Here is a 26,156-nt window from a genome sequence, read left to right on the forward strand (position 1 = left end):
TACTTACCTGTGTGCAAGTGTGTTAGTCGCTCAGTAGAGTCCAACTCTTTGCAACCCTATAGACTGTAGCCCACCACTTCCCTGGCTATGGGATTTCTCAGGCAAGAATACTGGAGCGGGGAGCCATTCCCTTCTCCACGGGATCTTCCCGACTCAGAGACTGAATCTGGGCTTCCTGCATCGCAAGCAGTCTTTATTGCCTGAGCCACCAGGGAAGCCCTTACTTACCTGAAGGTAAGTGATAAGTCCCATTGGACAGAAGGACAGCCCTGCCAGGACTGCTGCTGTCAAGAACTCTAAAGGCAAAAATGACCAACGGGACCTGTCTGTGCACATTAGCTCCTGGGGTGCCAGGTGCTGGGATCCAGCGTCAGACCCAGAAGGCTGGGAGAGCTTCACTGAGAGGTGGACACTCAGCAAATCCCCCCGACCCCCAACGCCTCCCCGGTGCCCTGGCCCCAGCCCTGGGTGCTCCAAGTCTGGAGACCTCATCCCCGGGTCACGGCGCTCAGGGCAGCCCCTGAGGGCTGACGGAGGCCGGGCCGAGACCGGAAGAGGAGCTTGGCCCCTGGCTCCCAGATGTGAAAGAGGGGTGGGCACCAGGGCAGAGCGAGCCCCAGGGATTGGCAGCGGCTGTGGGCAGGGCGGGCGGGCCGGGGGCGGAGTCGGGCCGTGCGTGTGAAAAACTCCGGCGGGGGCCGCGCTCTCCCCTCCCCGCCCCGCCCTCCTCCCCCCTCCCCCCTCCCCTCCTCCCCTCCTCCTCCCGCTCAGGTTGCAGCCTCTCCGGGGAGCCGCGCACCTTTCCCGACCAGCGGCCGCCGCTCCGGGCGCGGGCAGGGACCCCAGCAGGGCGCAGGGCCCGGCCCTCGGCTGTCGCGGGCGGGAGCCGGCGCGCCGCGGCCCCCAGGACACGCGCGGTGAGTCCCGCGGGCGACTCGCGGCGGCCGGCGGGCCGGGCGGGCGGGCGGGGGGCCCGGGAGGAGGGGGCAGCGCGGCGCCGGGTAAACGGGGCAAAGGTAAGCCGAGCGGCTCTTAAAGGCGCAGGTCTGCTCCTGCCGGGGGCCGGGGCTGCAGGGCGACTCCAGGGCGACGCGGGGAGGTCGGCGATCGCCGGGCGGCTGGGCCGGCGTGCTGGGGGGCGGGCGATGCCCTCCCTGCGCAGGCCGGCTCCCGGCGTCCAGGGGCTTAGGACGGAGGGCTGCTTTGCCTTCTCAGGTCCGCCGCCCCTCCCGGGCGTCTCCAGCGGGACTCACTTTGGCCTCCCCCGAGCTCCTAGGAAGCAAAGTTTTTCACCCGGTCGGGAATCGGGCGCGTTCTCTGCTCCCTTCCTCTTGCGAAGGGCAAGGGTCAGGAGCCTCCGGTAATGGGAGAACCCGCCAGTGTGGGACCAGACCCCGCCTTGAAGGGCTTTCGGGGCTCCGGTGAACTTTCCAGAGAGGCAGGCTGGCGCGGGTGGGAGGCCAGGGCCCTAGGGTGAAGGTGGAAGGACAGGACACGTGAAGCCCTGCAGCTTCCAGCGCTAGGGGGTGTGTGGGGATGCGGGGGTTGAGGGGGCTCTTTTCTCCCTGGCCAACCAAAGGGGCAATGCCCCTTGCCCACCCGGCCGCATCAGGCAAAGGGTTAATTCAGTCATGGGAAGGGTGGGTGGCCAGTTGGGAGATGTGGCCTGAGGATTCTTGGGGAGGGGGGTAGATAATAGGAATCAAAAATCTGAAGTCAGCTCTGGCTGGAGGCCTCTCTTCTCTGCCTGTTGGGGGCCAGGGTTTCTGGAGCTGTCTGCAGGCCTTATGGTGGGAATCCTACAGTTGAGACAGCGACTGATCTCCATCTCCAGTGCTTGGGGTCAACACCCTGCTGGGCACCAGGGGCCTTTGATCCTCTCTGAACTCCTTCCCTACAGCATGAGTGGGAGACAGCTCCCCAGGACCTCATCCCCACCCCCAGCCCAGCCTTCAGCAGTTCCCCAACTGTGTCCTGAGCCCTGTGACTCACTGACACCACCAGCCTGGCCCGCCAGTGTCGGGGCCTCGTGAGATTCAGCGTGTTCATGGGGCATTTTCCACCGGGCTTGGGCACACAGCATGTTCCTGGACACTGGCCTGGGGGAGCAGAATCCTTAGGAGGAGGATGCTGGAATGTCTGGCTGACAGCCGCATCCTCAGAGATCCCCTACCTTTCCTCTGACCTGGGCAGGGGAGAGGGGGTGTCTGAGACCCCCTTGCTTAGGGTTGGGGGAAGGCAAAGATGGCCCCCGGCAATACTGGCTCCTAGGTTTGGGTCTGCATCCCAAGGTGTTCTGGAGAGAGAGTCACCTTGCCACGGGAGAGCTTCTGTCTCAGGTTACTCTGCTCCAGGCAGCTCCTGTGCAACTGATGAGCCTGTGAGCCTGATCTCCCCCCAGCCCTGCAAACTCCCCTCCCGCTGAGTTCCTGGGACTCTCCCCTCTGGCTGCCCATCCCCAGCCAGGAGCCTTCATTCTTCCCAAACCTACTGGCGTTTCCAGAGCCAGAGAAGTTTTCAGTAAGTTACATTTGATTTCTTAATGCCTTAGTGGCTACCATTTATCAATTATCTACTGGGTGCCAAGCAGTGTGTCACACAACTTCATGAGGTAGGTGTTATTTGTGCATGAGTGCGTGCTAAGTCACTTTAGCCATGTGCAACTTTTGTGACCTTGTGGACTGTAGCCCTCCAGGCTCCTTTGTCCATGGGATTCTTCAGGCAAAAATACTGGAGTGGGAAGCCATGCCCTCCTCCAGGGGATCTTCCTGATCCAGGGACTGAACCCACGTCTCTTCCATCTCCTGCATTAGCAGGCAGGTTCTTTACCAGTAGCGCTGCCACAGCTGTTATTATTATCCCACTTTACGGTGAGGCAACAGGGACTCTGCGACACCGACTTTCCCCAGATCCACATGTGTGGGGTCCCACTTCCTCTGACCTCAAGGCCCCTGGCTATTAGCCCATGCCCCCATCAAGGGAGACACCAGCCTACTCCGGAGATGTCTGGTCCTTGGAGAAGGAAGGATGAGGGCTGGGGCTCTGAGTAAGGAGGCTCCCACTTGTCCTGTGCTGGGCAGAGCGTGGCTTCTCCATGGGTCGTGGGAGAAAGGCACCTGATCTGAGGAGCAACTAAGTTCTTGGTCTAAGACCTCATGGGATCAGGCTGCATGCCTTGGAAGTGCCCCCCACCTCCCCCACCTTGGGCCTCGAGGAGAGGGAGCTGCCTTTATGTCTGTATTTGTTTTCCCTACAGACGCAGACTGTCCTCTGGTGATTTGACTTTCCTGTGCCCAAATAGACAGGCCCCATGCCTGGCTTGGCTCCTCCCAGCTCCTACCCCAGTCTGGCCTCTACTTTCTGGGATCACCCTGCTTTGGACTTTTGTTCAGTATCTCCATCTATCCCTTCTCTGATTCGTTTTTTCCTTCCCTGAGTTTGAGATCTAAAGGAGAGGGCCAGCCCAGCAAGCGCTCACTGTGTGAGTCCTCTCTCCCAGCAAACCCCTGAGCTTCTCCCAGCCTGTGTCCTCACCAGTGAAATGGAGGTTATAACAGGGAGGGTTGTTACCTGAATTAAATGAATATGTACAGTGCCTGGCACCTGGCAAAGGGCAAATAACCAGTGGCTTTATTTGTTGTTTGGGAATGAATTCCTAGTTATCGCACTGTGCCTGGCTTTGGGTAGAGATGGAGGCAGGCTTTCCTAATCTTATTAAGCTGGGCCCTTAGCATTATCTTTTCCATTCCTCCAGACTGAGGAGGACATCCCTGTGTAAGAGAGTGGGGGCTAGGTGGATGAGAACTGGTAGATGAGAGCTTGCCAGGAGGGGACCAGGGGTCTGTGCTGTGGGACTCTACCCTCCCCTCTGTCTCAGCTTCCAAGAGGAGTGAGGTGGGCTGTCGGGGCTGGAAAGCTAACAGCCTCCTGCTCTGAGGGCCCTGCGCCAGGCCTCCCTTCCCTGGGGTAAGAAGACCCTCCCCCAGTGCTCAACTGCGGGCCCAGTTCTGCTCTGTTGTCTGGGAGGGAGTGGCTGGCCTGGATCCAGACTCACCTAATTAGCTTCGCCCCTTTGGGCGTGAGTCACATTTCTCTTCTGTCCACCCTGGACCCTTCGCCCTCCTGGCATCAGCTGCTGAGTAGGCACTTTCCCATCTCTGGGGGTGGGAGCAGACCAAGGTCTTGCCGTGGGTCCCACAGCGCACGTGCCCTCACACGCACACAGAAGCCAGCTCTAAGGCTGGGCTCATGGCTGCTCAGACAGCCTGGGACCCAGGATCACAGCGGAGCCGGGGGCTGGTCTGTGGCGCAGCAGACTACGAAGAGGGGGCACTGTGGGAGCATCTCGGCCAGACCTCCTGTCGGAAGGAGAGCCCCCCAGCTCCTGATGTCTTCAGGGTCACGTCTGCAGAGGAGGAGCGGTAAGGAGGTAGGGTGAGAAGCACCTTTGAACTCAAGAGGGTCTTCAGGCTCCCTGACAGCATGAGCGGCCCTGGTAAGACAGGACACCCTGGTCTTGGAGACATTGGCCTGAACCTCTGAAGGGCAGTGGTGAGCCTGGGAACTCTGGAGAGTGGTTTCACCCTGTGCTCCCACCCCACCCTTCTGATGTTAAATAAAGTCTTTCCTGGAAATAGAGGGATCAGTATAGACAAGTTCAGTTCAGTTCAGTCACTCAGTCGTGTCTGACTCTTTGCGACCCCATGAATCGCAGCACGCCAGGCCTCCCTGTCCATCACCAACTCCCGGAGTTCACTCAGACTCTCGTCCATCGAGTCAGTGATGCCATCTAGCCATCTCATCCTCTGTCGTCCCCTTCTCCTCCTGCCCCCAATCCCTCCCAGCATCAGGGTCTTTTCCAATGAGTCAACTCTTCGCATGAGGTGGCCAAAGGACTGGAGTTTCAGCTTTAGCATCATTCCTTCCAAAGAAACCGATGCTTTTTAAAAATATTTATTTGTTTGGCTGCCTGGGTGTTGGTTGCAGCGCGCAGGATCCTCGCTCTTCCTGCAGCACGTGCGATCTTTAGCTGCGGCATGCAGACTCTTAGTTGTGGCACGTGGGACCTCGTCCCCTAACCAGGGATCAAACCTGGGCTCCTTGCTTTGGGAGCTTGGAGTCTTAGCCTCTAGACCACCAGGGAAGTCCTGGGTGGCCTGCTAACAATGGCACGCTGGTATGTTCATTCATTTTTGTGTGTGGAGGGTGTGTCTCTTGCCCGCCATGGGTGGGGGTAGTGTTTGAACTTTGGGGTCAGTTCAGATCCTGCCCCTGTTGCTCAGGAAGTGGTTCCCTTAGGTGAAGGACCTTGCTCACCCAAGTTTTAGTTTCCTTCTTTAGAAAATGGAGAGAGGAACAGTATTACCTCGTGCGGTTGTAAGAATTCCGATGAGATAATGTCAACGGTTCTCCTCGCCTCTTGCCTTACCTGGTGTCGTGACCAAGGGCTGGTGGCAGACGGGGTCAGTGGACCGCATTTGGCAGTTTTCAGAACCCTGCCCTCTCCTTGATCCCTGGGCTCAGGCCCCCAGCTGGGGAGGAAACTCTATTCTTAAAACATTTCCACGCTCCCTTACCCCAAGCGCCCTCTCCATGTTATCATTATCGCGAGAAGCTCTGGCAAAGCTCCAGAATGATTTCTGTCCTCACCCCTCGCTTCCATAAAGGAACCTCCCCTTTTCTTTCTTTGGGGGTCCCCTCAGGAAACAGGGCTGCTTCTCCTTTCTGGCCCTGGCCACCCAGCAAAGGAGATTCTTGCTGAGAGAGCAGGCCCGGGGAGGGGGGCCGTAGCTGTCCTTCCCCACATCCTGGCAGGATCCAGCACCTGGGAGCAGGTAGGGAGTAGGTCCTATGCTGGAGGGCGTCACACTCGTGACATCAGCAGTGCTGGGTCCCTAGAGCCCCCCTACCAGCAGGCCATGGGCCGAGGCCAGGAAAGGGGGCCCTAAGCCCCTCCCTGTTCCTGGCACGGAGCTCAGCTGGCAGCACCCCTTGCCACGGCTGGGCCGGGTGCCACGCTCTGGGCTGACGCCAGACCTGCCTGGCTGCTTCCCTGGGCAAGGCGGCTCTCCAGTGAACGGCTGATGTCCCTGATCATGGTGCCCGGTGCAAGGAATGCCATCTCTGGCCAGATCCTTGCTGTCCTTTCCAACCCCAGGGAGCAGAACGGGCACTGAGCGCAGAGTCACAAGCCCTCGGTTCTAGTTTGGCTCTACCCTGTCGTCCAAGAGGCCTTGGGCAGGCTGCTCCCCTTTCTGAGTCTTCCCTTCTTCACCTGGTAGATGAGGGCACAGACCTGGGGGTTCCTAGAGCCCCGTCCAGGATGGCTGGTTTGCGGTTCCAGCTTTTGACAATCCTGCCGGCGAGGGGAGCTGCCCTTGGAGACCCCAGGAGGGACTCTTGATCCCCCAAACTCTGAAGTGCAGGGCCTTCCCCCAGCTGAGGCCAGGGTAGCTGGCCCTTGCCACAGCTCCGGTGGATGAGGAAGCCCTGGAAGGCCGCCTCCGTGTCAGACGGGAGGAGAGAAAGTACTTCCCAAGGCAGTGGGTGTGGGATTCAAACATCATACAGGCACGGATGCCCAAGGGCAAGGCTTGAAGAACCATGGCTCTTGGCCAAATCCAGCCTATATTAGTCTGACCTGTGAGCTAAGAATGATATTTATAGGTTTAAGTGGTTGGGAAAAATTCAAAAGATGAAAGTAATATTTTGTGACACTTGAAAATTACATAATATATGAATTTTAGTGTCCACGAGTGAAGGTTTACTGGAACACAGCCACGCATTCGTTTCCATCCTGTCTGTGGGTACTTTTAGGGGGATAGAGCTGTGTGACGGCAGCAGAGACCGTATGGCCACAAAGCCTAAAATACTGGCAGTCTGGCCTTTACGGGAACGCTTGCCCACCCTGCTTAGATAATCATAGTTCTCCCAAGGTTTGCACTAAACAGTTCTGGAATCTCTATCTAAAAATACTTTCTTTTCATTTAGAAAGAAGCGTTGTTCTCTTAACATAAGCAATGGAAGTTCATTATGGAAATATTAGAAGCTGCAAATAAGCAAAAAGGAGGTATTAAAATCACCCATAATTCTGTCACCCAGTTAGATAACTACTGTTAGCATTTTAATTTAGAACCTTCTGGAATATATATATATATTGTGTGTATCCTGCTGGGTTATGTCTACGTACAGTGTTTGTCTACATGTATTTATAGGGTGTACATGTATGACACATATATGTCTAGCACACAGCGTTTACAAGTTGTACACAAATGCCCGTTTCATTTAAATACACATCTCAAACTACTTGCTGTCTCAGGGACTGTCCTAGGCCCAGGGGGGTAATTCTAGTATCCCAGACCCTGGGGGAGCATCCAGACCGAGGTGCCCAGCAGGCATTTGGGCCTGTGTGTGAGGCACAGGGGCTTGGTGGGGCCTGAGCTGCGAATCTGGAAGTCATCAGCACGTGGGTGGTGGTTTCCACTGCAGGAAAGCCTGAGGTCACCAAGATGAGTGTAGAGACGGAAGAACAGAGGACCGAAGAGTGAACTCTGAGCAGCATGACATTCAGGGCCAGGTAGAGGAAGTGAGCTCCCAGACAGGGGAGGGAGGAGGAAGCCGGAGAACCAGGGGCTGGGGGAGGGGAGACTTAACGAGAGCCTGGGACGGAGCCTGGAGCCTGGAGCCTGGAGCCTGGATCCTGGAGCTGGGCAGGTGTTTGTGGAATGAGACCAGGACTGGGAGAACCCTGCTCTGAGTGGTGCCGCTGACAGGACGTCCAAAGCACGGGATGTTTGGAGTTGTCCCAGAGCAGGCCTTGGAGACAGAGAGGAGCAGGGCAGTGGTGGTGGCTGCAGCAGCTGCCTGGACCCCGCTGGGTGAGAGGGAGGCCACGCTGAGTGTGCGGGGGCCAGCGTGCTCTGAAGGGTGGAGAATGTTGGCCAGGGTCCTTCAGAACGTGGGCGTGGCGTCGCTGGGCCAGACTGGTGGTGGGGAGTGCGGTATAAATAGGAATGTGGTCTGGAGATGTGGGAAACCCTCCCCTCCGGCCCCCTCACTACTCGTGAGGCAGCTGTTCCCCTGGGATGCGCGCTTGAAAGCCCCTGCCGTTTGTTAAAGTTGGGTGTGGTGAGAAAACCAGAGATGTTAACAAAGACCCCGCGACAGGTTGTTCAGTCTGGATGAGGGAAGACTAAAGGGAGGTGACCTGGCTGCTCTTTATTTTCTCCCCTTGTTGGTTGAACAGAGGATGGTGGGCATCAGGCTTCGCGCTTAGGCAAACAGAGTGGCAACAGATGAGCTGCTTCCACCGAGATTTAGCAAGGAAGACTTAAGAAAAGGCTCCAGACTCTGGAATGTTAAAAACACTGATGGTAGGTGAGGGACCTTCCTTGAGGGTCTTTCTTTAAGGCACGCTGCTGAAAGGAGTGAGAGCTGGAGTGGGCCTGGTCTGGAAGCAGACGTAGGAGACAGAGGTCTTGCCTGCCCCGGCTCCTTGCTCCCGCCTCTGGTCTGGGGTGTCTGGGACGGCCAGGACCAGAGCTGACAGAAGGGTGCCTCGCCCCACCTTATCTCTTAGAAATCCACAGCCTCTCCAGAGATTCCAGGGCAGCCTTGGCTGGGTGTCCAAAAAAGGCCGAAAAAGAAAATGCCAGAAGATGACATATGTGGCTTCGTTCCTTGAGCCCCAGGAAGCCAGAAAGAGTGACACAGTGTCAGCAGGGCTGAGGCCGCGGTCTGGGGTGAGGAGGGGTCATCTGTAGGGGTCGAGGTCAAGGTCTGAGCCCAGGTAGTCTACGTGACCTGTAAGGCCCTGGAAATCTGCCCCTGGGGGATGGGAGCCCAGGAGGAGGGCCCGGGGCCTGCCAAGCCCCCTCCCCACAAGACCTGGGAGCCCCAACTCAGCACATGTTCAGCTGGAACCTCTCTTGAGGATCGTCTCCATCCCTTGTCTATTCCTCACTGAGCTGTGGCAACTGCCCACCCCAAGGCCTGCGCAGACCTCAGTGGGAGCGCGGCTGCTGGGCTGGAAGCCGCCGTCTCTGCTCCAGCCCCCCACCCCACGCCCCCACTGCCCTGGGGAAGGAACCTAGCTTATAGCTGAGTCTTGGAGTCCAGTGGGCAACTGGCAGCCTCGGGGCGGCCCGCTTACCTCCAAACATTCCCCAAACCAGGAGCGCTCGGTTTTCGTAGATTCGCTCACTGTTCTTTCGAGGGTTTGTGTGATGCCAGGCCCTGTGACAGGGGCTAGGGGTGTAATGATGAGTCAGACCAGTCCTTGCCCTTAACCCGCCCACAGGCAAACTAGGGAGACAGACAGGCCAGCAGTTACAATACAGCAAGCCAAGTGCCCTGCTTGGGGACATCTAGAATGCCGTGGGAGCCCAGGGGCCCACGTGGCCAGCAGAATTTCAGGCTAGAGAGAATAGGAGGGGTGTGGCAGAAGGCATACGAGGAAGAGGTCACGTCTGCCTTGAGTCTTGAAGATGCAAACACTTGGTTGGCTTTCCCCTTGTCCCTGGTGCACCGGTCCCTGGGTTGCCGTTCCCATGGAGAGTCAGGAGAACCGAAGAGGAAAGATGTCTCAGGGAGCCCTGGGCTGGCTGATGGACCCCCAGGCTTGCCTTCGTGTCCCGAGGAAGAGGGCAGGGCCAGGCCACCCACGTGGGCTCAAGTCCCACCCGCTAAGAGTTGGGGCTGGCCTGACAAGGAGAAGACAAACGTAGCAACAGGACCTGGCCTGCTTGAGAGTGGAAGAAAGGGTCTGCACACCAACAGAGTGTCCTGGGGGGGTCAAGGTCTTTGTCTTCAATGAGTCTGATGTTTAAATGTAGAGGAGAGGCTCAAATGAGCAGTAACAGTGCACCAGCTATGGTCTAATTCAGTGTGTCCATTCATTCCACGAACACTGGCTAAGCACCTGGTAGGCTGCTTCCACGTGAGGCCGTGGAAGCAAAGCTGCCTGAGTCCATGCTCTTGCCCTGAAGGACATGTCAGTCTGCAGCCATCTCGTTTTACTTCCCGGGAGGAGGGGTGGCCACGTGCAGCCTCCCAGGGGAAGCAGCAGCTGAGTCTGGGAGCAGTTTTACTGAGGGAAAAGTGAGGAAGGCCTTCCCACGGGTGGCCAGGAGGGTGCTTTCCTCTGAGAATGTCAGCTGTGTTCCTGAAAGCGGGACCCTCCAGGGAGGGCTGGGAGCAGAGACCAGGAGGAGACAGGGGTCAAAACACAAGAGGCCTAGTCTTCTGGCCGCTGGAGTTTGGACTTTTTCCTGAGGGTGGTGTTAATACTGAAGGATTTAAAATGGGGAAGTGACGTCATCAGAAGGCAGATGAGAAAGTCAGGTCTCGCGGCCGGTGGCAACTGGATAGGAGGTTGGACATTCTCCCCATTTTGCAGATAAGGAAGCTGAGGTCTTCCCAGGTCACAGTGCTAGTAGATGGGAGAGCTGGGGCTCTTCCCATGACTCCGAACTGCAGAGCCTTCTGGCGAGCAGGCCCGGGCGGCACGTGGCCCGCACGATGGGACTTTTGCATCAAGTAGGACGCCATCCCTCACCATGCTGTGGCGCCTGCCCTCCCAAGGCCCGCACAGGCCTCCCTGGGGAAGTGACTGCTGGCTGGAAGCTGTCCCCTCTGCCCCAGCCTGCCCTGCTTCCACTGCCGTGGGGAAGAATTGGGGTGCGCTTGTCTAGGACAGGGGCGACCCTGGGCCCCAGACAGCCGCCTCCTGACCAGCTTCCTGCAGATTAGCCCAGCTTGCTCCTGGAAGGCCTTCCCCACCTGCCCCCATGCATTCTGGCAGGAGCTGTGGGAATCTTCTCTGAGCCCTGTCCCTGCGTCCAGAGCATCTGTTGACTGGCAGGGTGACCACAGGCCTCTCTGTTCCCTGGATCCCGGCCCCTCAGAAAGGCGCAGGCTGACGGCCTCTCCCCCATGCTGGAGCTCACAGAGCAAAGTGAGTGATGAGGAGTGATGAGGGCTCCAGGGCCTCTGCTTCCCCGCTTCCTCCCAACTCCAGGTGGTCACGGGGTGACTGGCTTCCCCTGAGGTCTGTTACAAGCTAGGGACACTAAAGCCTCAAGCCGTGCAGGGCAGGGTCAGTGAGAGGGTGCAGGAAAGATGCTATCTGCCAGCTCCCTGCAGGCACGGTTCTGCTAGGGGAAGGGGTGTCTCTGAAGTCCCAGCGCCTGACGTGTGCAGACTTGGTCAGCCGTGGCCCCTGGTTATTTTTAAAACCTGCCCATGGGCCCAGAGTGGCCGAGACAGGGCCAGGAAGTGAGCAGCAGAGAGTGTCCTGAGGGCCATAGCTGGCGGTCAGCCTTTGGGAACGAGGGACAGACCCTCGGGGCTTCGGAAAGCGGGCAGTTGGAAATTACTTCCTTCATCCCCTAGCCCTGGGCTCACAGAGACTGAGGCCTGAAAGAAAAGAAGACAAACCAAAAGGGGGGACTTGAAAAAGCACTCGCACACCTGGGACTCAGTAGGTGCTCCAAGCGCCGGTGAGACGGCCAGCCTGCTGTCGGAGCTAGCCTGGGGGTCGAAGCGCGCCTGGTAAGGGGCGTGAGCAGAGTCCTCCCCGTGGATGACGCACTGTCACGAGTGTGCCCGTCGGGAGGGTGCCCGCCTGGGGAGGCTTCCGGAGACCTGGGACCCGAACCGCGCACCACGGTGACGAGGGGGAAGAGCTGAGCCCCAGAGGAAGGCGGTGCGGCCTCTGAAGGGCCCTGGGTTGCAGGCTGCGAATCAGGGATTTTTAAAAATGAACTGCATCTCTGTTATTTTGGCTGTGCTGGGTCTTTGCGGCTGGGCACCAGCCTTCCCTAGCTGCGGCGCACGGGCTTTTCTTGTTACGGAGCGCAGGCTCAGCTGGTCCGCAGCACGGGGGATCTTTGCAGGCCAGGGGTCGAACCCGCATCCCCTCCACTGACAGGCGGATTCTTAACCACTGGACCATAGGGAAGTCCCAATGAGGGCTTTAATCAGGAGGAAGGCAAAGAGTCTTCTCATAAGGTTTCCTGAGGGATCTCAGAGCTGGCTTCCCTGAGATTTAGGAGGAAAAGCTGACCTCGGCCTCTGCAACAGCCTGCAGCCAAACTCCCGCGAGAGGGAGGCCATGGGATGTTCTGCCAGCCTCCTTCTCTGTCTCCAGAATCTGCCTGCCGGGGTCTTCCAGGCGTCCCAGCCGGAGGGCGGGGGTTAGTTCTGGGTCCTGGCGGCGGTTGTCCTGGGGGCTGGGAGCCTCTGCGCCTCCTGGACAGGGGGTGATGGGGCCTCTCCGGGGATGGGTGCTGTCCGCCCGAGGGCTGAGGGCTCTGCCTGGCGGTGTCAGCCACGGGGACCCCTCCTGCCCGCCCTGCCCTCTCTGTCTGGAGGCTCCGGCCTGCCCATTGCCCACCACGTCCCCTGCTTCCCGTTTCTCTTCCATCCCACGGCCTCAAAGCGCCTTATGGACGGTAGGAATGTCTGTGAGGGATGTGTGTTATAGGATGAGCTTTATATGGGACTCTTTTCTGATATTTTTACATCTGTGCCGGAAGCCGAGGGAAAAAAAGAGAAAAGAGAGCTGACATTTTCTGAGTGCCTTCCTTGTGTCAACTCAGCACTCCGACTCAGACATCAGCGAACGTAAAGCTCGTGCCCAAAACCCACCAGGCCTCCGCCCCCAGCACCTCACCTCCATGGTGGCCACCCATCCCTCCCTGGCTCAGGCAACCCCTTCGGAGCCCCGCGTGACTCTTTTCTCACTTTTCTCTCTTTTCCCACTCACAGCCTGTCAGCAAATCCCTCCGGCTGCCCCTTTGTGATACACCGGGACCCAGCGCTTCTCCCCGCTTCCGCTGCGCCACTCTGATCCCGGTCATCACCCCCGTTACTGCCGCCTCCTGGCCAGGCTCCCTGCGGCCCCTGTGCTGCGGTCAGAGGGAGCCTGTTAGAACCTGAACCCAATCAGATCACTCATCCCCTCAGGCCCTCCCAGACCCCATGGGGACCCAGCACAATCTGCTGCTCTCTGCTCTCCAGACCACCCCAAACTCACTTCTGCCTCAGGACCTTTTCACCTGCTGTTTCCCTGTTACCTGCTTCCCCCGGATTCTGTATGACTAGCTCCCTCCCTGGTGCCTTCTCAGAATTTTCCTCAGAAGATGCCACCTTCTCAAGGAAGACTTCCTGATCACCCTATTTAAAATGACAACACCTCGCCTCTCACGCCCCATCTCTTTCCTGTTTTTTCTCCCTTGCACTTGTCACCATCTAACATGTTGTGTATTTTATTTAATTATATTTAATTATATCGTCTGCTACCTCTCCCCACCCCCATTAGAGCGTCAGCACCATGAGGACAGGATTAGTGCCCGTTTTGTTCACAAGTTAGATTCTCAGGGTCAGCAACAGTGCCTGGCATGCGGTGGGTGTTCAATAAATAATCTGGAATGAAAGACCAGAGCCGAACTACGAGCAATGGCGTCCCTATGAGCGACGGCCGCACACTGTCCTCGGCCTGTAGCATTAGCGCAGAACTGCCATCTGAGGTGGTCTGGCTTTGAATTTGGGGTGAGGGTGGAGGATACTGGGAGGCAGAGAGCAGCACTTACAACCTGGGCCTCTGGAGGGGCAGCGGGCAGTTCCAGCTAGGAGAAGAAAGCAGCGGCACGGTCACGGAGGCTGTGCACTTGGCAACAGCCGGGAAGTGGCTGCATGATTTTGAGCAAGGCAGCTCCCCTCTGGAGCCAGAGAGGATTGGAAGGGTGGCTCTGAGTGCCCGCTCCGGCGAGCGCTGCAGGAGCCCTGCCCTTTCTCTCGGCGGCCTCTGGAGAAGTGTCAGTGTCCTCCTGGCCCAGCTCCCCTTTCCTGCCGTGTGACGCACTTCTCTGGCTGGCTGGTGTGTGCCCAGGAGGGAGTGATGGCAGGTAGGCGAGAACTTCACGGACTCACCTGGGCAGCAGGAGGGCTGGGCTCTGCCTTCCAACCCTGCAACTCCCAAGGGGGACTGCTCCTTCAGCAACCCCCCCCACCCAGCCAGGCCAGCATCTCTGAACGCGCGTCTCCCTCTTCCCCTGGCACCGGTTGCCCGGGGACAGCCCCAGATGGCTCCCTGGCCCTGGGGACAAAGGCCACACTGTGCCCAGCCCTAGGCTGGCTTCAGGCTGGGTGACACTGAGCCCTTCTGTCCCCCGAGGTGGGTGAGGGGCCGACTGCACGAAGGTAACAGGCCTTTCTCCTGTCTCCCTTCCCCCTTGACCCTCAAATCTGAGGAGCTGACACTCCCCAGAAGTGACAGAGGCATCTTGTGTCCGGAGCGAAGAAACAACAGATCCTTCACTGCCCAGTCTGCCCTCGCGCACTCAGACCCTGCTGGGTTCAATGCCCCAACTGTCCCCATCGGAGAGCAGTGTCCACTCTGCGTGGTTGCCGCTGCCTGCTCCCCGGCCGCCACCAGGAGGCCCATCCTGACGTCTCGCCCCCATCGCTGCTGCTGCAGCGGCAGCCACTTCCTCTCTCTCCTCTCAGGCCGGCTGGGAGCAGCTGGTCCCCCGTGTCGTCTGTCTGCGTCGCTTGGCTCCGCGTTCCTGCTCAAGTCTCCAGTTTCACTCTTTCCATGCCTCCTGGGCCCACTGGTGGCTCCTTGCTCCTAACTTAGCCACGAGGAGGGCGGGTGGAATTCAGGCTGGATCTGCTCTGTCTTGTAGAAATTGGGGACCTCCCTCCCACAAGGCTTTTGATGAGTTTCCCTCCTCCTCCCCTCCAGACAAGAGCAAGGGCATCAGATTTATGGCAGCTCCTGGTGGATTCCTGAGTCACCAACTCAACCTGCCATCCCATAAATCCCAGACTGTAGGACAGCTTTATGGGGAGCCCTGTTTCTAGAAGAGGGCGTGACTGCCCCCCCCCGCCACCTTGGTGGAACACAGACCTCAGGAAGCCAAGTGCCCAGTTCCCCCGCCCCCTAGGGTGACCATGACTGAGCTTGGGGCGTCAGTTCGAGCAGGGCAGTCGTTTCCTCCCCTCCCGGTGGGGCCTTATGCTCCACTCAGCATTTACCCCACCTTCCTGTGCACCCCCCCACCCCCTGGGTTCCCCATCGCAGCACTTTAGGGCCATCTGGAAACCTGGGCAGATTCCATCCCTTACCTGGACCTCAGCTACTTCCCAACCATGCCTCTAATGTTCAGATCACTGGGGATGGTTTTCACAAACACTTTTTCCCAGACACCATCCTCAGAGCCTCAGTTCTAGAATCTAAGAGTGAGACCGAGGAATCGGAACTTTTTCTGACGCTCCTTGCTGATGCTGATGTTGGCCCGACTTGTAAACAGGCGGTCTGTGCACTGGGGAGAGCACTGTCCCGTCGTGTGGGAGGTGTGAGCGAGCGTGCAGGGCATGCCGAGGCCCTCCTGTCACTGGAGCTTGCGTGCTGCCTCCATCAGTTCCTGCCCCCATTTCCCTGCGAGCTCCACACAAGAGTGAGGTGGCTGGCAGCCCCTGGGAGCTTTCTGTCCATGAGAATCCTGAAGACTGCGGGCTCGGGATGTCACACAGAGCCCAGAGGGGCGGCTGAGGTTGACTGATGGGGATGAGCTTGGAGATGGAGAAGCAGGGAAGCTCCAGGCGGGTGAGGTTTGCAGGGAAGCTGCAAGAGGAGTTTTCAGCTACCTTCTCACCTCAGGAGTCCTCGCAGCCCCACGTCCTTGAGAAGAGGGACCAGGCTTCACTCACCACTAGCCCCAGTGCCTGGCTCTTCATTTGTTGGGCTGCACTGAGTGAGCCTTCAGGGCCCACTGGCAGAGACAGGCTCAGCGGGCAGTGTGGACCTGAGGCCTATTCTCTGAGAGGTGCCAGCCTGAGGAAGCAGGGGGTCTGGGCTAGGAGAGCTGGAAGGTCTCTACTCAGCTGCCTTTGGAGGCAGCCAGGAGCCGGCAGGCCCAGGGGAAGGACCCTTTCCAGGCTGGCTGAGGACAGAAGGATGTGATCATTACACAAAGTAAACATGTTACTGACCCATCATCCCTTAAACCAGGATTCAGGAGGGGCCTGGTTGCCTTGGCAACTGGTTACTGGCCAGTGACAGTGCTGAGAGCATCCTCTGGGGAGGGGCCGTGCTTGGTGCATGGGTGAAACCCGGAGAGCGTGCAGGGTGGTCCCTTCCATCGCAGGGCTGGCCCTGATGGCTTCTTGGCGGGTGTGGGGGCTGGGGGGTGCCTGGTGAGGCCTCTTGATGCCAGCCCTACTGTAGCTGAGGGAGACGTGGGCAGAGCAGAATGAGGGGGTGGACACACTGGAAGCTTATGAAACCGCGGAGAGGAGGGGAGGTGGGGAGGCGCACTCTGAGTTTCCAGGGCAGAACGAAGGAGGAGTAGGCGTGAAGAAGCAGTGGCACCAGTGCCGCCGAGAGGCCGGCGGGGTGCCCCTTGTCAGGGGCCAGGATGGCTGCGCAGCCTCAGGAGGGAGCCCCTCCTCGCTGGGGAGGGGGCCCAGGGGCGAGCAGACAGCCCGCTTCGTTGTCTGCGCTGCAGTGGAGGCCCTGCCTGCTGGCTTCTGTGTGGGAAGGACCAGTGCTCAGCATCCTCTCCCCAGGGGGGCCTGTCTGTTTCCGGCAAACTTCTGCCTTTGCCCTGAGACATTCAGCTGCTCTGGACCTCCCATATTTCAGCAGGAGAGATGGGAGCAGGGCCAGCTCCTCCCCCCATCCTCCCCATCATCCCTTTCCCCTCTTTTCCTGTCTCCTGCAGACTCACAGCAAACCAGAGAGGGGCTTCTAGGTGTCAGTATTAGGATGAAATGGTTTGGGCCAGACTGCATTACAAGGGTGTAGGCTAAGGTGTGTTCAGCTTATGGACATCCATCAGTTAGGCTTACTGTCCGTTGACATATTCGGCCTCCTCCACGTAAGTCGGTAAAGAGCTGCTGGCCCAGGGGCCACCTGGTTCTGGTGTCTTTCCTGCCGCCACCCCCCCCCAGCCTCCTTCCAGAACTCTCTAGGCCTCCAGCAACTAAAAGGCTACCGTCTGGCCTTGGGGGGGCCTTCAGGATCCTGTTGGTACATCAAGCCACTATTATGAGCAATGCTTTTCTCTGCTTCTTGATATACATTGTGACTATCTCCCCAGGGGCAGGGAATCCAGAGGGGATAAGATTCCCAGGAAGGAAGACGGTTAGGAACATGTTGCCCTGGCCCCCAAGTGCAGGGTGATTGACAGAGCTTGATGGGAAGACCCAGGATTCACATTTGCTGTCGACCAGACCCGCTGCACGTTCACATCCGTTCTCACCTGTTCTCATCCATTCTCGCTCATTCTCAACCATTCTCACCCGTGCTCACCCGTTCTCACATGTTCTCACCTGTTCTCAGCCATTTGCACCCATTCTCACCCATTCTCATCTGTTCACACCCGTTCTCACCTGTCCTCACCTGTTCTCAGCCATTTGCACCCATTCTCACCCATTCTCATCTGTTCACACCCGTTCTCACCTGTCCTCACCTGTTCTCAGCCATTTACACCCATTCTCACCCATTCTCATCTGTTCACACCCGTTCTCATCCGTTCTCACCTGTCCTCACCCATTCTCACCTGTCCTCACCCGTTCTCACCTGTCCTCACCCGTTCTCACCTGTCCTCACCCATTCTTACCTTTTCTCACCTGTCCTCATCTGTTCTCAACTTTTCTCATCTGTTCTCACCCATTCTCACCCGTGCTCACCCGTTCTCACATGTTCTCACCTGTTCTCAGCCATTTGCACCCATTCTCACCCATTCTCATCTGTTCACACCCGTTCTCATCCGTTCTCACCTGTCCTCACCCGTTCTCACCTGTCCTCACCCGTTCTCACCTGTCCTCACCCGTTCTCACCTGTCCTCACCCGTTCTCACCTGTCCTCACCCATTCTTACCTTTTCTCACCTGTCCTCATCTGTTCTCAACTTTTCTCATCTGTTCTCACCCATTCTCACCCATGCTCACCCGTTCTCACATGTTCTCACCTGTTCTCAGCCATTTGCACCCATTCTCACCCATTCTCATCTGTTCACACCCGTTCTCATCCGTTCTCACCTGTCCTCACCCGTTCTCACCTGTCCTCACCCGTTCTCACCTGTCCTCACCCGTTCTCACCTGTCCTCACCCGTTCTCACCTGTCCTCACCCATTCTTACCTTTTCTCACCTGTCCTCATCTGTTCTCAACTTTTCTCATCTGTTCTCACCCATTCTCACCCATGCTCACCCGTTCTCACATGTTCTCACCTGTTCTCAGCCATTTGCACCCATTCTCACCCATTCTCATCTGTTCACACCCGTTCTCATCCATTCGCACCTGTCCTCACCCGTTCTCACCTGTCCTCACCCGTTCTCACCTGTCCTCACCCGTTCTCACCTGTCCTCACCCATTCTTACCTTTTCTCACCTGTCCTCATCTGTTCTCAACTTTTCTCATCTGTTCTCACCCATTCTCACCCGTGCTCACCCGTTCTCACATGTTCTCACCTGTTCTCAGCCATTTGCACCCATTCTCACCCATTCTCATCTGTTCACACCCATTCTCATCCGTTCGCACCTGTCCTCACCCGTTCTCACCTTTTCTCACCTGTCCACACCCGTTCTCACCTGTTCTCATCCTTTTGCACCTGTTCTCACCCTTTCTCACCCATTCTCATCCGTTCTCACCTGTTCTCATCCTTTCTCATCTTTTCTCACCTGTTCTCACCCGTTCTCACCCGTTCTCATCTTTTTCACCTGTTCTCACCCATTCTCATCTGTTCTCACCCGTTCTCAGCTGTTCTCACCTGTTCTCATCTTTTCTCACCTGTTCTCACCCGTTCTCATCTTTTTCACCTGTTCTCATCCGTTCTCATCCGTTGTCATCTGTGCTCACCCGTTCTCTCCTGTTCTCGCCTGTTCTCATCTTTTTTTCACCTGTTCTCATCCATTCTCAACTGTTCTCATCCGTTCTCACCCATTCTCACCTGTTCTCACCCGTTCTCACCCATTCTCACCTGTTCTCACCTGTTCTCATCCGTTCTTACCTGTTCTTGTCCGTTCTCACCCATTCTCACCCGTTCTCACCTCTCCTGCCTCAGGACCCACCACTGCTCCCTGCCGATCATGAACAAGATGAAGAACTTTAAGCGCCGCTTCTCCCTATCCGTGCCCCGCACTGAGACCATTGAGGAGTCCTTGGCGGAGTTCACAGAGCAGTTCAACCAGCTCCACAACCGGCGCAACGAGGGTGAGGGGTCTGGGGCCCTTTCCCCACCCCTCCCCTACCCTGCCTTCCCACACACCAGCACATCTGGCCCTGGTGGGGAAGGACAGAGGTCAGGGTGGACTGGACTCCCCACTCCGCCCCCATCCCGGGGCAGAGGCTGGGAGGGTAGCTGATGCCTCTCCCTTCAGACCTGCAGCTTGGTCCTCTTGGTGGAGATCCCCAGCCAGAGTCCAGCACCTTCTCCCCCACAGACAGTGGGGAGGACCCCGGGCAGCCGTCCCCAGGTGTGCAGTACCGGCGGCAGAACCAACGCCGCTTCTCCATGGAGGTGAGGGGCTCCGGGCTCTATGCTATGGACGTGATAAGAGACACATCCACAAGTGTGTGTGCCCAGGAAGGTGGTTGCCTTGGAGCCAGACTTAAGGGTTCAAAACCCAGCTCTGCTATTGATTAGATCTGTAACTTCGAGTGGGTTACTCAGCCTCTGCATACCACAGTCTCCTTATGTTAAAATGATCATGATGAAGATGAAATGAGTTAATATATGCCACGTGCTCAGAACATTCCTGGTACACAGCAAGGGCTAGACAATTTGACTATTGTTCTTAAGGCCCATATCCATGTGCCCAAATGTATGAAAAACAGGCTCACAGAAGCAGTGTCTACAGGAGTCTCAGGCTGCAGACGGTGACTCTGAGGCCCAGAGAGGGCAAGGGACCTCCTGAGGTCACCCAGCACCACCTGGATGCTCATGTTTGCCCCTGAGCACAACTTTGAAGCAATCCTCACCCATGATTCAATCCTGCTAGGACTGTTCACAGGGAAGGAGAGACCCAGGCTGGGAGATGCAGGCCCCACAAGTCCTGGCTAGCCGGGAGCAAACTCGGACACCTTGTTCCATCCTGGCCCCTGCAGGACATCAGTAAGAGGCTCTCTCTGCCCATGGACATCCGCCTGCCCCAGGAGTTCCTGCAGAAGCTGCAGCTGGAGAGCCCAGACCTGCCCAAACCGCTCACCCGAATGTCCCGCCGCGCCTCCCTGGTGAGTCCTAAGCAGGTCAGAGGTCACCAGAGTGGCCACCCACTCCCCTGCATGGTCCTGGTTTAGCCTGTCCCAGCTGAGGCCTGCAGCGGTTTCCAGGGAGGTTTCTGGGCCTCTAGCGCCACCTGCTGGCTATATAGGATTCCCACAGCGGATCCTCCTTTGTCCATCTCCATTCCCCAGTTGGGTCCCACCAGTGATGGAGCTGGGCCCACTCTGGGTTCCTGAGTCTTCACTGAGATGAGATCAGTAAGCCAGCTAGCACGTGTTTCTGAGCCTTGGCCTGTCAGATTTCCTTGGGAAATCTTACAAAACACAGATTCTGATCCCCCATCCAGATGCCTACAGAATCAGACTCTGGGTGGTGGGGCCCGGGAATCCGTACTTTTAAGGGTTGTAGTGCAAGGAGATCCAACCAATTCATCCTAAAGGAGATCAGTCCTGGGTGTTTATTGGAGGGACTGATGTTGAAGCTGAAACTCCAATACTTTGGCCACCTGATGCGAAGAGCTGACTCATTTGAAAAGACTCTGATGCTGGGAAAGATTGAGGGCAGGAGGAGAAGGGGATGACAGAGGATGAGATGGTTGGATGGCAACACCGACTCAATGGACATGGGTTTGGGTGGACTCTGGGAGTTGGTGATGGACAGGGAGGCCTGGCGTGCTGTGGTTCATGGGGTTGCAAAGAGTCGGACACAAATGAGCAACTGAACTGAACTGAGTGCTGAGCGAGAGCAAGTGTGCTGATGGGAGGCTGTAGGGAAGTGGGTTCTGAACTGGACACTCAAGGTGCGGTGACAGAAAAGGTACAGTTCCTGTCCTTGAGGGGCTTCTGAGCAGGATGGAGACAGGTGATGAAGGCATGGGGCAATCCCAGGCCTGCACCCTGGGCTCTGGTCCCTGCACTGCCATGGGAGAAAGAAACTCACTCCCAGGGACAGAGAGAAGACGGGGAGAGAACACCTGGCACTGCCCTCCCCCTGCTCGCCTCGGACCCGCAGGGTCTCGTTCCCTTCTCGCCTGGAGCCCAGGGTGGGGAGATTGGCCGTATGCGGGGGCCTTTGGGCTCACAGATGCTTTGTCTCTCTCTCAGTCAGATATCGGCTTTGGGAAACTGGAAACATACGTGAAACTGGACAAACTGGGGGAGGTAAGAAGCCAGGTTGCCAGGCAGGATGGCGAGGAGGAGGAAGGGGGTCTCCCCAGCCTCTCTGGTCTGCACTCACACGCCCCTGCCCACAGCTCCTGCCATCCACACTCTTGGCCATGCAGTCTGTCTGGCCGAGCCTTCGGCAGGTGTTAAGGTGGGCCCAGGTCCTGGAGGAGGCCCTGAGGCCCTAAGGATGGAGTGGCTGATGGACTCTGGGTCAGAATGCAGTCTTTTTATTCTGCAAGTACTTCATGCCTAGGATCACATCCCAGCTCCACTGTTGGCTAGCTGTGTGGCCTGGGGTGAGCTCTGGGGTGACCTCCCCCTGTGCCTTGATTTCCCCCTCTGTCAGTGGAGGGCACTGTGAGGACTGAGGAGGTCCCTAGAATAAGCTTTTGCACTGTGTGTTTACTGGCTATTTCTGTTGCCACTGCACTGGCCTCTGTGTTCCAGGCTGGGGGGTGAGCAATGGTTTGCAGAGAGGAGGAGAGTGTAGCCCTATCCTTCTAGGGAGCCAGAGGAGGCCTGCATGTAAACGTTGACAGAATATAAGGGAGAACAAAACTAATGCTGTAATAGAGGGGCACCTTGCCTGCTGGGAGTGTGCAGGAGAGACGCCCCTTCCGACCGGGGAGGAGTTAGGGACGGCCTCACAGAGAAGCAGGCTTTGGAGGAATGAGCATTCCAGTAAAGTGCACGGGGTGGGGAGGGTAGGCAGGGTGTGCACGCCAAGTCACTTCAGTCGTGTCCGCCTGTTTGAGACCCTGTGGACTGTAACCCACCAGGCTCCTCTGTCTGTGGGATTTCCCAGGCAGGAATACTGGAGTGGGTTGCCGTTTCCTCCTCCAGTTGGCAGGGCAGTCTGGCCCACATCACAGCCCAGGCAGAGGCACAGAGAGGAGGGCGTTGGACAGAGGAGAGCTGGCCCTGACTGCTGTTCTTGCTGCCAGGGAACCTATGCCACAGTCTTCAAGGGGCGCAGCAAACTGACAGAGAACCTCGTGGCCCTGAAGGAGATCCGGCTGGAGCACGAGGAGGGGGCGCCCTGCACTGCCATCCGCGAGGGTGCGCACCGAGGGTCCTGCGGGCTTGAGGCTCCGGGGGGTCCTGAGCCTGGGGGCAGCTAGGGGCTAGGAGACGTGGCTGGGGGGGGACCCCTGAGGCTGATCCCAGGAAGAGGGGTGAGGGGCACGCGGGGCTCAGGCGCGCCTGTCGCCCATAGTGTCTCTCCTGCGGAACCTGAAGCACGCCAACATCGTGACCCTGCATGACCTCGTGCACACGGCGCGCTCCCTCACCCTGGTGTTTGAGTACCTGGTGAGTGGGCGTGGGGCTGGGGCAGAGCGTGGAGGTGGCCCGGGCCTTGTTCCCAGAGGCCAAGGGCCCAGGCTTAGGGGCGGCTCGGAGCCGGGGGCCTGTCCCACTCCCGGGCTGGGCCCCGCCTCCGGGAGGGCTTCTGGCCAGGGTTCGGGTCAGGGTGGGGCTGAGCCAGGCCCTGTGTTCCAGGACCGTGACCTGAAGCAGTATCTGGACCACTGTGGGAACCTCATGAGCATGCACAACGTCAAGGTGAGAGCCTGCTTGTCACAGACCGCCCTGCAAGGCCTGCTTTAACCCTCCCCGCTTCCAGCTCATCTGTCCATGGACCACCCCCCCCAGGCCATGGACCACCCCCCCAGGCCTGCTGTAACCCTCTGCGCTTCCAGCACATGTGTCCATGGACCGCCCCCCACCCTCAGGGCTGCTGTAACCCTCCCCGCTTCCAGCACATGCGTCCACGGACCGCCCCTGCAAGGCCTGCTGTAACCCTCCCCGCTTCCAGCACATGAGTCCACGGACCGCCCCTGCAAGGCCTGCTGTAACCCTCCCCGCTTCCAGCACATGAGTCCACGGACCGCCCCTGCAAGGCCTGCTGTAACCCTCCCCGCTTCCAGCACATCTGTCCATGGACTGCCCCTGCAAGGCCTGCTGTAACCCTCCCCGCTTCCAGCACATCTGTCCACAGACTGCCCCCCCAGGCCTGCTGTAACCCTCCCTGCTTCCAGCACATCTGTCCACAGACTGCCCCCCCAGGCCTGCTGTAACCCTCCCCGCTTCCAGCACATCTGTCCATGGACCGCCCCCCAGGGCTGGTGTAATGCTTCCCGCTTCCAGCACATGTGTCCATGGACCACCCCTCCAGGCCTGTTATAACCCTCCCCGCTTCCAGTACATCTGTCCATGGACCGGCCCCCCAGGGCTGGTATAACCCTCCCCGCTTCCAGCACATCTGTCCATGGACCGCCCCCCTCAGGGCTGCTGTAACGCTCCCTGTTTCCAGCTCATCTGTCCATGGACCGCCCCCCAGGGCTGGTGTAATGCTTCCTGCTTCCAGCACATGTGTCCATGGACCAACCCCCAGGCCTGTTATAACCCTCCCTGCTTCCAGTACATCTGTCCATGGACCGGCCCCCCAGGGCTGCTGTAACCCTCCCCGCTTCTAGCACATGTGTCCATGGACCACCCCCCTAGGCCTGTTATAACCCTCCCCGCTTCCAGCACATCTGTCCATGGACCACCCCCCCCAGGGCTGCTGTAACCCTCCCCGCTTCCATCACGTCTGTCCATGGACTGCCCCCCCAACGGCTGGTGTAACCCTCCCCGCCCCAGCTTTTGTCGCTTGAGAGCACCAGTTACCTGCCAGGGCGAAGAGGAGCTTCCGGGGAAGCTCGCAGGAGTGAATGGCTCCTCCTGAGTGGGCAGGCTTCCTGGCCCACGGTGGCCCCTCTCAGCTCCCTGCTGGAGCGCTCTCTCCTGCCCACCCTGCTGCCTCCTCTGTGTGCCCGGTGCCCTCCCCTCTGGGTGGGCCTAGGACAGGGCGTCCACATGGGCAGGAGAACCAGGTAGCCTCCAGTACTTCACCTCCACCCAGTTGCGTCCCCCACCCAGTCCCAGCCCCAGGGCAGAGGTGCAGGCTCCCTTCCTCCCCAGCCCCGGGGCGTGCTCCCACCTTGGGCTGCCCCCTCCCTTCTCTCCCCGCAGATTTTCATGTTCCAGCTGCTCCGGGGCCTCGCCTACTGCCACCGCCGCAAGATCCTGCACCGGGACCTGAAGCCCCAGAACCTGCTCATCAACGAGAGAGGGGAGCTGAAGCTGGCCGATTTTGGTGAGGGCCAGAGCCCGCGGGGCTGGGAGGACCCCAGAGACTCTCCCGGACGCGAGTGCATGGAGCAGGGAGGTGCAGTGACGGTTTGCTCCTAGGACTGGCCCGGGCCAAGTCAGTGCCCACGAAGACCTACTCCAATGAGGTGGTGACCCTGTGGTACAGGCCCCCCGACGTGCTGCTGGGGTCCACGGAGTACTCCACCCCCCTAGACATGTGGTAAGCGAGCCTGTGGGACCTCCCGACTCGCCTCTGTTGCCCCACGGGCTTCTTCAAAGGACTAACTTCCTTTGAATAAAAGCTATGTGGCATCCTACTGAACTGGATATCAGAGAACTAAGTCAGGGCTACATCAGGGTTTCCCTGGTTCTCAACAGACTGTGCTGGGCTGTGTTTCCGAAATAACCCCCCAGGAGCACATAGGGGGTCACCAGAGGGTACAGGGGGGCCCCCACAGTGCATATGATGAATCTTCCCCAAGCATCAGTTCCGCTGAAAAATTTAGAAAGGATGCATTATTTTTGTATTAAAATTAACACACACAGGATTCAGTGCAGAATGAAAAGTTGGCCCAGGTTTCCAGGTAAAACACAGGTCTCTGCAGTATGCCGTGGTTTCCTTGGAGAGTGAATCTGGGGGCTTCTCTCTTCCGGTGGGGGTACCTGATGGACAGAGTTTGAGATAGCGCAGCTTGAAGAGCTGCCACAGGGGTGCTGGCTATGCAGACGCCAACCCTACAGAGTAAAAGGGGGAGAGATCAAAGCGTCCTGAAGCCCAGAGGCTCCCCAAACGGAGACTGTGTGGAGGGCCATGCTGTGCTAGGAGCCTCGGCATCCCCGTGCCGTGACCCACTCGAGCGTCCGTGGCGGCGATCGCAGGGGAGCAGCGCCAGGGAGCGTGGGTGCAAGGACGCCCAGGCTGACGCCGGCCCTGCCCATCGCTTCCTGCAGGGGTGTGGGCTGCATCCACTACGAGATGGCCACAGGGAGGCCGCTCTTCCCCGGCTCCACGGTCAAGGAGGAGCTGCACCTCATCTTCCGACTCCTCGGTCAGTCTCCTGCCGCTCCCGCCCGTCTCACCTCGAGGGGGCGCCAGCACCCCGTCCAGCGCGGACACTTCCTGGGACGGGGGAGATCCTCCAGGGCGGCGGGGGGGGGGGGGGGGGGGGGGGTCCCGGGGGCGGCGGCCACTCTCTGCCTCCACCTCCTCCCTTGCCACCCACCCCCACCCCCACCCCCACCCCAACGTCGCCCTTGGCCCTGGCCTCTCACCCTCCCAACCCCTTCTCATCTCCCCAGGGACCCCCACGGAAGAGACGTGGCCCGGTGTGATGGCCCTGTCGGAGTTCCGAGCCTACAACTTCCCCCGGTACCTCCCCCAGCCGCTCCTCAGCCACGCTCCCAGGTAGCCCCTCCGCCCCGCTCCTGTCCCTGTGGTCCTCACGGCCCCTCGGGGAAGCGGCCTCGGGGCTCGCCACGCCCGCACAGGCCTGAGCTAGCTCCTTCCTCCCGCAGGTTGGACCCTGACGGCATCAACCTCCTGAGCAGCCTCCTCCTGGTGAGTGTGCTCCCTGCGGGCCGTGGCCCAGCAGGCAGGGAGCTGAAGCCTCAGGACGTCATCCTG

General features: G+C 58.7%; 1 protein-coding gene across 2 annotated transcripts in view; it reads left to right on the top strand.

Moving 5' to 3' along the window:
* The window catches only part of CDK18 (cyclin dependent kinase 18), a 28,767-nt gene continuing 3,402 nt past the window's right edge, over positions 792–26,156 (top strand). Inside the window, exons 1-13 of one of the 2 annotated variants that reach the window (XM_018060051.1) lie at positions 792–917; positions 19,071–19,219; positions 19,387–19,526; positions 20,114–20,239; positions 21,335–21,391; positions 22,342–22,456; positions 22,614–22,708; positions 22,898–22,960; positions 24,413–24,536; positions 24,632–24,752; positions 25,484–25,581; positions 25,832–25,937; positions 26,048–26,090. In XM_018060051.1, coding sequence (XP_017915540.1) covers positions 19,096–19,219; positions 19,387–19,526; positions 20,114–20,239; positions 21,335–21,391; positions 22,342–22,456; positions 22,614–22,708; positions 22,898–22,960; positions 24,413–24,536; positions 24,632–24,752; positions 25,484–25,581; positions 25,832–25,937; positions 26,048–26,090 — 1,212 coding nt within the window. In that variant the 5' untranslated portion in view covers positions 792–917; positions 19,071–19,095. Of the gene's footprint in view, positions 918–19,070; positions 19,220–19,386; positions 19,527–20,113; positions 20,240–21,334; positions 21,392–22,341; positions 22,457–22,613; positions 22,709–22,897; positions 22,961–24,412; positions 24,537–24,631; positions 24,753–25,483; positions 25,582–25,831; positions 25,938–26,047; positions 26,091–26,156 lie in introns of those variants that run through there. The other variant, XM_018060052.1, reaches the window with a different exon arrangement.

The sequence above is a fragment of the Capra hircus genome, chromosome 16 (genome assembly GCF_001704415.2).
Source record: "Capra hircus breed San Clemente chromosome 16, ASM170441v1, whole genome shotgun sequence".
NCBI classification, from domain to species: Eukaryota; Metazoa; Chordata; class Mammalia; order Artiodactyla; family Bovidae; genus Capra; species Capra hircus.